We start from the raw sequence: 12,516 nt of genomic DNA on the forward strand, positions 1-12,516 counted from the left end.
AATACCTATGCCATTTACAAGTTGTGTGACTTGATTACGGAATTTAATCTACCAGAATCTCTCCTCCTGCTACCCGCCCTCTTGTGATGATTAGGTTATGATTATAGTTACTATATATGAAAAGTATAAATTCATTCAACAAATGCTGAGTATGTATTGTAATATTCCAGGAGTTGTTTTATGTAAATATAAGGAAAAGGTTATATAACAATAGAATATTATATGCTTATAACCCTTCTACATCCTGTGGACATTAGCATCTCCTAGCCTGCAGTCTTGTAAGAAATGTGGAACCTTATTCTCTATCCCAGACCTACTGAATCGTGATCTGTATTTTATCAAACTCTCCTAGTGTTCATATGCATATTAAAATTTGCCATATGCTGTTCTACATCACATTCAACAAAATCTCATTCTGTCCACACTGTTAGAACTACTTGAACACTGTTAGTAGCAGAATAGCAGATAAATTAATATCTTTGATTTCAAATACAAGATTTGCCTTTTGTACTTTAGTCGTAGTTTTATCATTTTTTTTAACTTTTATTTAGCTTTTGTTTTTCCCTTTAAATATAACTTTATTTTGACTCTCCAGTAGACACCTTTTTAAGTTAAATTTGGTCTTATCTGTTGAACATACTTTAGGGAGTTATATACCATTGCATGATAACATGACTTCTAACCAATGAGTTTTAATTTTATGGATTTCCCCTCCTTTTAAAAAAATGTATTCTTTTTTGAGGTACTATTTGGATACTCCCATCTGGTATTGCTATGGCAATGTACCCATCACCAAATCACCCAGAGTTGCCCACCATGGTCCATTGTGTTTCCTTCCCTCTTTGTTCTTAACTCTCACCCCTACCCTCCAAATACTTTAGTTCTGTATTCAGCTTTCAAGGATTAGTTTTGAAGTTTTGTCTGAACCTAGTGTAGTTACTCTTTGTCTTAAAGAGTTATATAGACTGTGCTTAATTTCTTAAATGGGAGTCATATGTAAAAGATATAACATTTATCAGATGAGTCCCTCCAAAATGTCACATAGAATTGAGTGTAGTGCTTCAAGAGTAGCTTGGCCAAAAATTTGAATGGAAAAGATAGTTATTTCATCTTATATAGAGAACATTTGAGAGCTCTGAGCAACTGTTCCATTGCCTCTGCTATTGTTTGTATACCCCACAACAAGCAATTTCCTTGAGAAAAAAAAAAAGCTTTAGAATTTTAATTGTTTATATTGGTTTATGGTTGAATTTTGCTAAGCTTACAAAACCCTTAGTGTTTCCATGAAACTAGTTCTTAGAGTCCTTCCATCCACATACTTCCATCCATAGATACTTGGTTAGACACTGACTATAGGTATCAATTACATTATTGGTAATGTTCACCTACTGTTTTACCTTTTGTTTTAAGAGTTTCTCAAAATATGCCTTTCTCTTTTAATTATATCTAAAATATGTTGAATTATTAGATGTTAACTATAGGGTCTCATGAAATTAAAAGCTTTTTGTTATATAGATATAAATGCTCACTGTAGAAATTAATACAAAAATGTATAAAGAAGGAAAAAAAAAATCCATCCTTTACCTAATCCCACTCATTCAGGAACTGTTTGTTTCCTTCTGAGTAATTTTTTAATGTACAGAAGGTGTGTGCTGTACATAAAATTTAACAAGATAGGAGAATTTATATACTATTCTGAGAATTGGCTTTTTTTAACTCAAAAATAAAGCTAAAGTATAGCCCTTACTAATGTGATCAATGTGTTTCTTGATTTTAGGGAAGAAACCCGTTTTTCTTGGAGCCAGCAATAATTATTACCATTACTGATGGGAGCAAGTTGACTACCACCAGTGGGGTCCAGGATGAGGTAAGTTATGTTTTATCAAAACAGTGGAAGCACATGCCTTTGCCTAATCTTTATTTGTATATGTATTGTAAGATACTGAATATCTTAGATTGGTTCCTTCTTGGATTATTTCATGCAGTCAAGAGTCCTCTGTTACCTAACACTCATTCACCTTCTCTGTAGCAGTGGTCTCCAAATTTTCTTGACTAGGAATCAGTTCTGTGAAAAAATTTTAAGCCTGTACCCATACTTCTATGTGTAATTTAGGTTGACAGTATCTGTTGATATAGCAAAGTTAGTAAAATTCTTACTTTCAGGTTTAAAAAAAGGAGATAGCATTCTATTTATTTCTTTCCTTATTTCAGTGGATTGTCACGTACACTCCACTGAGGAGCCCTTCAGATGAGTACAGCACAGTCATAAGGAGGTTAGAATTTGGAAAAGTTAAGGTTCTTGGACATTTTATTCTGTCATGTGCAGTATCAGTAATTCATAGCTAGCTTCATCTAGTCTATACTATCGATAGCATCCATTGTGCACAGCTGGATTTGTGTGATGTGATAGGGCAAAAAGAATACTTTTTTTTAACTTGAAGCTTTTTTACTATAGTATTTTAACAGTTCTTGAATGTGTATTTGTTATGCTGGTTTTTTTTTTCTTTAAAATCTTGGTTTTCATTGTATTTACAAAGAGTTTGATTATTCAGTTATTTTTAGAACTACTTTCATTTGTGTAACATTGTGGAATGCAAATTGGACATGGAATAAGGACTTGTGGGTTTTAGTCTTTGTTCAACTACTTTTCTAGCAGTGAACTTTGTGCCGGTTACCTAATCTCCCTAAATCTTTATCCTTATCAGTGAAATAAAGATGTTACTTCTTGTCTTACCTCATAGGGTTATTGCAAGCCTGAGATAAAATCATGGATGTGAAAATGCTTGGTAGGTTGGAAAGAAAAGAATATAGTCTTGTTTTACTGTGAAGCATTAGAACCAGTAAAGAATTGTGATGACCTGATTTTGATTTGGGGAAAAGAGAGCCAGAATTGCTTTATTTAAGTAGTTATTTTACTTAAATAGTTATTTTAAAGGGAATTTAGGATATAAATTTAGAGGTAGAACTGAAAAATTAGGTAGATTTATAATTAAAGAATTCATAATTAAATAATTAATTAAACTTGCAGTGGTCCATAGATAAACTTTTTGAGCTTTCTTGAACTTTGTTGACATGTATAACCAATTATGTCCTGCCACTATCATGAACAGATGGATGTTGATTATATAAATGAAGAAGCAATACAAATATTGCTTAAGTTTAAATTTGAAACTCTTGATTTATATGTCCGACTTAACTTTTGTTTTGAAATATTCAAAGATTGAAGTATCAATAATCAAATCAGAAATAACTTTAATAGAATCCCAAATAATAACTTCTTTCTTTAGTTTTATTTTATATAAGATGAACGTGTTTTGAGGGTTTTTGTTTTTATCCTTAATGATTTTGACTTGTAGTTAATGATGACTGTAAAGATACTCTGTTTTTTTATTGTGAAATATTCCTGCATTCCTGGATTATCCACTCAAGGTGCTCTGTCTTACTGCCTTTGTAGAAATACCTTTTGGAGGTACTATATAATTTGTTCCCTTTTATCTGGATGTGTTTTGTTGCCAATATTTGTTTTGTAGGACCTCTTCCAGCTTTTAAAAATATCTTGAAATATATGAATATTGGAATTGTTCACCTTTCTTCCATGGTCCTTGGCAAGGACATTGGAGATATGGGACTATTTACAATAAACTAAAACTGCCTTGCTTGTAATGTTGGGAAGACTTTCCTATGGGCAAAGATCTTAATTTTTAGGTCTGTTCATTTATATTTTGTGTGATAGGTTACATAACATGGTGAGCAGAATTTACATTAAAAAATGAATTTGTAGATACTGTTGTATTGAGTCTGGTAGTCATCAAGATCAAAATTGATTTTCTGCTACTATTTCTTACTAAGTTTAAAGATTTATTTGTTTTATGGCAACAGTTTAATTCGGTTATGAATTTGGAACATAGGTCTGTGAGTTGTTTTAGTTTTCATTTGACCCTTTGCGTGCTAGGCTCTTAATGTCCCAAGGAGACCCATCTTGTGAGGCAGAGATTGTACAAATATGTATGTTGTTGAAGTTTATGCTAAAATGTTGTGCAATATTCATCTGTTCTAGCTTAACTAAATTTTGTGATTCATTTTAAGGAATTTTCTAATTGATGAAAAGCATAAATATGTTTTGTATCTGTATGCGCACACATGCTACATATGATTTATATTGTTGTAATTTCTGCTTGGGAAGAATAGAATTTTGCCATAAACTCTCTATTCTTTAGGTTGGTAACCTTTGCCTTTGGCAAAATGTGATTGTATTGAAGGAACAAATGGGTCATCAGTGTCCATCTTAGGATATGTATATATAATTCTTGATTGGTATTGATGTGTGTGATCTCTTATTATTTATGGAGCTGTGCACTCTACCGACATAATATCTTTTTCAGAGTCATGTTATCTCATATGGTAGATTATCATATCTGTTCTATTGTCCTATTTTTCAGTAGTAAGTGTACCTGCTGCTTCAAAATAATTTTTCACAGTACATGGAGAATTAGAGCTCATCCAGTCTTTTATTTTACAAATGAAGGAGAATGAGATCCAGGGAGCAAAGTAATTTGCTTGTGGTTATAACATTTGTTATGATCAGAATCTTTACTAAATTGATCTGAATTCCAAATTCCAAAGACATCTGAACCCCTCCGTCCTAGTGCTTTTATGTACTATCTATTTCATTCTGTTCTTTTTGTCTTAAAATTTACCTACTGTTTACCTGACATCTTATTTGTCTACTTCTTGTTTCTATATACTTGTGACGTACATATTCTATTCTCATGACGAAGGCAGTTCTAGGCAATGAGGATAACAAAAAATGAATAGATTTAACTTATGGTTCTTGAGTTAATAGTGTTTTGGGGGAGATCACCTATTAAATGGTTTTATGAATGATAAAAGAGAGGTACATGCTATGTGTATGGGAGCAGTGAATATGGAGGGTGAGGGAGGGTTATTAATATTACCTATCTTGTGTATATATCAAGTCCAATATAATACCAGTTTTTACAGCCATTTAAATTCTGATTAATTAAATTCAAGAATTTTTTTGCGTGGTTTGGTATTGTGTGGTTCAGCTTATATCTGAACTTTATCAAGAAGCATAGTATAAAATTACTGTGAGCCTAGAAAATTGTTAATGGAAAACTATTGCCATGTTGTCTCTTGATCTGGCTAACTTTGTACAGGCTAGAATGACCCAACTTTTTATAACCCATCTGTCAAAATAATACAGGGATGTCATTTCCTTCTTGACAACTCATCACTTAGTGTGTTACTGACCAAAGTCTTGGGCTCTATGTGATATTTTACCTTTTTTCATGACTTGATCTATTTTGGCCTCATTTAACTGAAATCCAGGACATTGTCTGAGGTGTGTTTTCATCGTAATATTTTTGGATAATTTTAGGATTTTTGGTGTCTGCCTGTGTTGGAAGTATATTTTTTACTTTTTTTCTTTTTTCGTTTTTTGAGAAAACTGGTTGTTTGCAATATTTTCACTTATGAGGTGTGAGTTAGATGGGGCTTCGAATTCCAATACACAAGAAAATTCTATTGCTTACACATATCATAGTAATTTTAGTTGCTGATTTTGATATTTAGTACTTGGTGGTGAAATACTAGTACCATTCATCTTGTTCTATTACTGATATAATAAATAGGAGAATGATTTGGTAGAATCACCAAATTATAATTAGAACTATTGAGAAAAAAAATTGATTTATTTCCCTGCAAAGATCCTTCCTTGTGTTCTTTTACAGTGGAAAACTATTCTATGGGCTATTCCAGGAACATGTAGCTTACTGTATTGCTCAATAATGCAGCCCAGAAGAAATTCTGCCAGTACCTTCTTAGGTGATGAATGACATTCCAAGACAGTGTAGCAGTTATTTTTCTCTAATGAAAGTGCTAGTAGTAATAATATTTTTCAAATATTGAGATTTCTATATACTGAAGGATCTTTCTGTTTCTCCCTCTATTGATGTTATAGTTGCCCTAGAGACTAACATTTTAGAGAAGCTATTTATGGTCCAAAAAACCTCTTGGTTTTGACTTTCATAGATTTCCTTACTTATGAATTTTCCCAGCTTTTTAAGATAAACTAGAACCACTATTTTTATAACTTGTTGGCTGATGTTTAGAAAGATCATGTGTTTGTGGTAAGAGAATACCTGAGTAATAGCAGCTGCTATTCAAATGGCTATAGATTAGGGTCTTTCAGTTATACAGTTTTCGAATTAATGCAGAAGTTTAATCAGTCTTTGAGATATGGATTGGTATTAGTGATTTTTATCTTTTATAAGGATAATTTTTATTTATTTTTTAAAGATTTATTTATTTGTGCGTACAAGAACTGGGTACAGGCCAGAGGTGCAGGGGGGTGAGAGGATTCACCAGAAAAAGAGTAGGGAACAGAATGGGCAGATTGACTGAAATATACTGTTGAGGGGAGCAGCAGGGCGAGTCAGGAGAGGTCTGCCGTGCCATGTGCGAAGCTCCCTGGCTGGAGATAAAACTCATGCTACAGTGGCTGTGAACAGCCTCATAGGTTGTGTCCCAACTCCCTGCGCCACCAGGGAGGCCCCCAAGGATAATTTTTAATTATGACTTACAATTACAGTTTGTATTTAGTTCTTCATGATCTGTAATAATTGAAAGATAATCCAGAATTTTTTGAAATCTTTCTGGTATCTGAAGTAGTTCAGAAACCACATCTACTCCTCCCTATGTTTTTATGTCATGCAAATCACTAAAACATGGGCCAAAAACTATCAAAACTACTTTGATCAGTAAAGGTTTTTGAACATATGAAGTAGTTTTTTTCCCAGTCTACTTAGAATTTTGGGGAAATTTTTCTTTTTTCAAAAGATCTCTAAGAAATTTGAGAGATGATATTGAAGTATAATAGAATGTGTCAAACAGATCTGTGTTATAAATGCATTTCTGAGTGTTATGTTTATCATTTAGTTAGTGGTCTCTTACTACTAAGCAGCTTCAATACTGGCTCCTGCGTTATTGACTGACTCAGTCACATGTTCTAAACATGTACAACATTATTGTATTTGTTAGTCTGTATCAATTCAAATTTCTAAGGACATTTAATAAGAATGTGTTGGAAGTAGATCACTTGCATTTTGTTTTTTACATATAGTTTTGGTCCTGTTCTTGCAACTCTTGGATTTATTACTTCTGGAGAACTATAGATATGTATCCATCTGCAATTATTAGTATATTGAAAATACATAATTTTAATAAAAATGTGTAATGAAAAGGATGGTGATTAAATATTTCCATTTAATGTCTAAAGAAGTTTTTTACATTTTTTGTAGTCTCATTAAATATACCTCCTTTCAGGGTCATGTGGAAATTTTGGAAGTTCTTCTAGACAAACACTGCAATGGAATAATCAAAAAGGTGGTTGATCAGTCTTTAATGATTACTTTTAACCAACCCATTATCTAGCTCTAATATGAAAGATATATCAAAATAGTTTTTATTTAGTGGGTGAAGCACCCTTCACCTGTCAGAACCAACACATAGTAAGATACATTACACATGTAAGGAAAATTTTGTTTAACTAGGTATATTGCTTTGCTGAATCTAGCTGTTTCATATATAAACCATTCTGATATTTACAACAATAGTTTCAAGTTACTGCATCAGAATCACTCAGGATGCTTTATAAATTATATCTGCCTCAGCTCTAATTCTGGAAATCTTGGTTCAGTTGATCTTAACAGGGACCTGTTATTTGTGTTTTTTGTAAGTGGCCCAGTAGATTTTGACATACAATCAGATTTGGAAAAGCCGTAGTTTTAGAATGTATTATATTTTTTAAAAAACCAACAAAAAATACTTATGAAAACAAGCAACTTTAATAAAACAAGTTAAAACTGTTTCACTTACGAGGCCAACAAAATATTTTTTTTAAAGTAATTAATTCTTGACCTTTGGAATTGTTAAACTCCAGAATGAGTCTCTAAGGCATAGGGCTAAACCTTCTGTGAATATTTATTGAGTTTGAAATGGTTTGGAATTGATATTGGATAACCCTGCAATATTAACTTTTGAGTCAGTAGTTACTGTTATAGTAGTGCTATATTGAGGTCGAATCATACTCTGAGATGGAGTAGATACAGAAGAGGCTAAGAAAAAGGGAATAATTAATTCATATCATTTGTTATGTGCTTGCTATTCCGGCCTTAGCTTTCACTAAGATGAGAGCAATTTCTAAATATTTAGTGATAGTAACATTTAATTTTTGCTTTCTGTAGAGTTGCTGCTAAAATACTCGAGCATAATGAATTATTTCAATTTTGAATTTGTGAAATATATTTTAGATTATTCAGTAATAATTTTTCTTGTGATGTGTAGTAACTGCTTGTGCATGTGAATAAGGGCATCACCAGACCTTTGTATGTAGTACTACTATATTCCAGGTACTGGGAACACACAGATGGAATTAAGCAAGGCTCTTGTCTTTAGAAAACATTGGCCCTTGAAGACAGTTAAATAAGCATTATAATATACTGAGATAAATCTCATGGCAGAAATAAACAGAAGGTTCCGAGGCAACATAAAGACAGGAATTAAGTTTTGAGTAATGATGAGTAAGGAATTGAGCCATGCATGACATGTAAGGAAGAGGCAATAGGATGTAAAAGTGAAATGTAAGTAGAGGCCAGATTGATACCATCGTAAGTAGATTGGACATCATTCTGTTAACATTTACAGATGAGATCTTGAAGATGTTAAGCTGGTGAGTCATATGATCAGATTGCATTTTAGAAAATTTGCTTTCCCAGAAAGGTGAAAGAAGATAGATTGAAGGATGGTAAATTAGAAGAATTAGCAAGTTGTATTCAATAACCTAGGAAAAAATCAGGTGTGCTAAAACTAAGTTGGTGTTGAACAGGAAGGCAGAAATCTGAGAGATTTTTATAGGGATGCTAGGGCTAGGTAGATTTTTCAAAGACACTAAGGGAGGAACAAAAAGCAAAGTGTTTGAGAAAGGGGTTTTGAAACTAGGATCCAGCCAGGCTTGGACTTCAGAGGATCTGTGAATTCCCTGGAATCTTACTCAAGACAGTACATACGTGTGTTTGCACATTTTTCTGGCTTAGGGAGGTCTACATCTTTAATCATATTCTCAAACAAATAACACTGGTCTAGTATTAATTCAAGGTTCCAATTTGGGAGTTTAAGTGGACATTGGTAGTGTAATTGAAATGAGGTATTGACAAATAGTAGAAAGGAATATGAAACAATTTTGTGATGTAAAGTATTGTTTTTTTTAGGGTACAAAAGTTTTGGAAGAGTTATTTGCCAACTTTTAAAGCAATTACCTCAAGCAGTCTATTTGCCTTTTAACATTAAGAAAAGTATTAAGAAAAGTATTTTGTATTTAAAAATAGAAATAAGCAGAATTTTATCTCTGGATTTAATTCTCTGGTGAGAATTTTTATTTTGAAAGAATAAATAAAACAGCATTAAGTCATCTTATTTAAAAACTCTTCTAAGTTGTTTTTAATTTAGGGCCACAGCGATGGGAGCATTTAAAATTGGTTATGTCAAGCAAGTGTGAACATAGAAATTCAAAATGCTAGGACAAGAACATTGTGTGTCTGGGGTACACCTTCCGTTCATCAGTGTGCTATTCAATAATAGGTTGATTTTAACCAGATTGGTAGTTTCCAGTTAAACCCAGATGAAATCAGCCTGATAGGTGTATTTCATGCCTCTTTAAGTCACATTACAATTTGACAGTTTGGAAAAATTGAGTACCTGGTCTCCTGAAGAGGCACACTCACATAAGACTTAGGTTGCTAATTATCTGTAAATACTTTCATTATACTTACTTAGCTGAATTGTAAAAAGAGTTATATAACTTCCACTTTAACCTATTCTTTTCAAGTGTAGTAAGATAGAGTTAAAAGCTTTCAGATTTCTATATTAGTAGCAAACTTTGTGTAGTGATTGGAAATTAAATGAAACTATGATCTTTACATCCAGGCACAACTACATTTTGATCTAGACAAGGCTATTTTAGTATATTTTTCCCCACGCTCTGTCTTTTCAGATTGAATTACTGATTTTTTCCCCTTTTGTTTTGTTTGTTGTGGTTTTGATGTTTTTTTTCCTTTCAGCTAAAGGAGCAGCCCAGTGGTTTTCAAGAAGTGCCAAAGTGCACTGACTGTCTCATGATGACTGGTGCCTCAGGGAGGGTCATGATTCCTGGATACAGGATCGACCTGATCCTGGATGTCACTTCAAGCAGTCAGATCGTGGGGAAAGCCTTGTCTAATGGCTAGCCTTCCTCAAAAGTCTGATGCTAGTCATCTCGGAAGGCCTCACAAAAAACCTTAAAGGTGAGCAGAGTAGAGTGTAGTTCTCTCTGGGGGCTGTGACTATTTGTTGGAGAACATGATTCAGTATAGAATGACAACCTAAACCTGAACAATCCAGGTTTATTGTTAACTTTAGTTTATAAAATATTTGATGATGATGATCAGACCCCAGTTTTTGAGTTATTAGAAACTACCTTAGTTAAGATCTATAAAGGAGGAATTTATTATTTCCTGGGACCTTCAGATCCTTAAGTTAGTATTTGTTGTCTTAAATGGAAATAGTTGATTATTTATATCAAACCTAAGGAGCATTTGGTTATAAAATTATATTTTCTTAAGTATATATGGAAAAATTTAGGTATTGAGGTTAGTTATATATTTATCATATAACAATTATAAATTAGGCAGTCGGCATTCAGCATTTGAAAGGTCAAATTTGAATTTCATTTGTCTGTTATTGTAATTTTTTATGAAAACATAGGCACCTCTGAAGCAGTTTGGATAAATAGGTAGCTTATATTTGTTGTTTTCAACTTGAAGAATATTAGTACTATCTGCATTATTTGAATAACATCTTTAACCCCATGAGAAGATTTTTCAGAGGTATTTTGAGCATTTTAGTTTGGGAAAAATTTACTTCTAGGCCTTTTTCTCTATGTTTTGAACCACTAACAGAATCTAGTTTTTCCTACAATAGTCATGATTGCTGTATTTTCATGTAAACTCTAAAACTTGTCCTAAGACTTAATAGGTCTTTTTGATTGAGTCACCTATATTAATAAAAATAACATATGAACAAGCACCACCCCTAATGTATGTACATTAGTAAATTTAAAAATTTTATATGTCGTTACTGCAATAATATACAAGACATAAAGAAATAGAAATTTTGAAAGAAAAGGCGATAAAGGTGTTACTAAATTTTCTTTAAGGACCAGATAATAAATATTTAGCCTTTTATGCATTCATATGTTCTCTGTTGGAAGTACTCAGTTTTGTCAGAGGATGCAGTTTTGTCAGAGGATGTTTGTGGGTCATTTTCTATCTGACAAAATACTATTTAGCAATAAAAAAGAATGAGCTACTGCTGACATAGTTGTAGATAGACGAACCTCAACAATATTTGTCTGTGTGGGGCAAAATTTTATTGTCTTTGTAGCCATAGGCAATATATTAAATGAATGAGTGTCACTGTCTTCAGTAAAATTTTATTTCTGAAAATAAGCTATGGACTGGATTTAGCTTGTGGACTATAGATAGATTGCTGCCTCTTTTGGAGTATACCCTATTTTGTACACCACTGCCCGAGACCTTGAAGATGTGTCATACTACTTCTGTTTGGTCCTTTTAAATGTCAGTTTTAGAGTGCAATTCATCTTCCTTAATGATACCATACAGAAGAAAACTAGAACTCACAATGTATTCAGTTTAATTGAACCCCAGTGAGGTTCACACACAAGATTAGATCATGAGTTTGTTAAAAGAGAAAGGTAAATAATTAAGACATGGTGTAAGAAGTAAAGTGCTTACAGCATTAGCTGCTGAAAATGTGATACTGGTGCTGGGAAATGATGTCTCATTGTGAAATTTGCATCTTTGCAAAGTCAAATTTGTTAAGTAGATGGGTTCAAAGGCATAAAGGTGTGATAGAAGAGTATGTCAGAGAACCTCATATACCTTAGTACTGGTAGCTGGCACAGGGTTCAAGAAAGAAGTGCAGGACTTGAGATTGGAGAGACTGGCATGGCTCACTATGTATGCTATTTCTAAGGAATGTGGACTTTGTCTTATAAGTTGGTAATAATTGAAGGAATTTTATTTAACTGAGAATAAAGTGGTCAGATTTGATTTTGGATAGTGGCAGTAGTGTGTGGAATAGACAAGGACTACCTATTTTATTTTTGGTAACTTTTTTCCCCCTTTTAACTACTTATAAAGAGGATGCAATTGTTTGTGGGTCATTTTCCATGAGACAAAATACATTGGAATACTATTTAGCAATAAAAAAGAATGAGCTACTGCTGACATAGTTGCAGATAGATGAACTTCAACAACATTAGAGCACATATTGTGTAAGTCTGTTAAGGATTTTCCATTAAGTAGATCAGTAATTACCTGAGGGTGGGCTGGGAATTGACTGTAAAAGATCACAAGGGATCTTTTCAGGGGTGTTTGACAT

General features: G+C 32.9%; 1 protein-coding gene across 4 annotated transcripts in view; it reads left to right on the plus strand.

Annotated features, from left to right (window-relative positions):
- The window catches only part of INTS6 (integrator complex subunit 6), an 82,731-nt gene that overhangs the window by 19,654 nt on the left and 50,561 nt on the right, over positions 1–12,516 (plus strand). For 3 of the 4 annotated variants that reach the window (XM_037527263.1, XM_037527262.2, XM_054701667.1), the window contains one exon: positions 1,778–1,867. In XM_037527263.1, the coding sequence (XP_037383160.1) occupies positions 1,778–1,867 (90 nt within the window). Of the gene's footprint in view, positions 1–1,777; positions 1,868–10,325; positions 10,359–12,516 lie in introns of those variants that run through there. The other variant, XM_037527264.2, reaches the window with a different exon arrangement.

This window comes from Talpa occidentalis, unplaced genomic scaffold, assembly GCF_014898055.3.
Source record: "Talpa occidentalis isolate TD23 unplaced genomic scaffold, MPIMG_talOcc4v2.1 talOcc4.5, whole genome shotgun sequence".
NCBI classification, from domain to species: domain Eukaryota; kingdom Metazoa; phylum Chordata; class Mammalia; order Eulipotyphla; family Talpidae; genus Talpa; species Talpa occidentalis.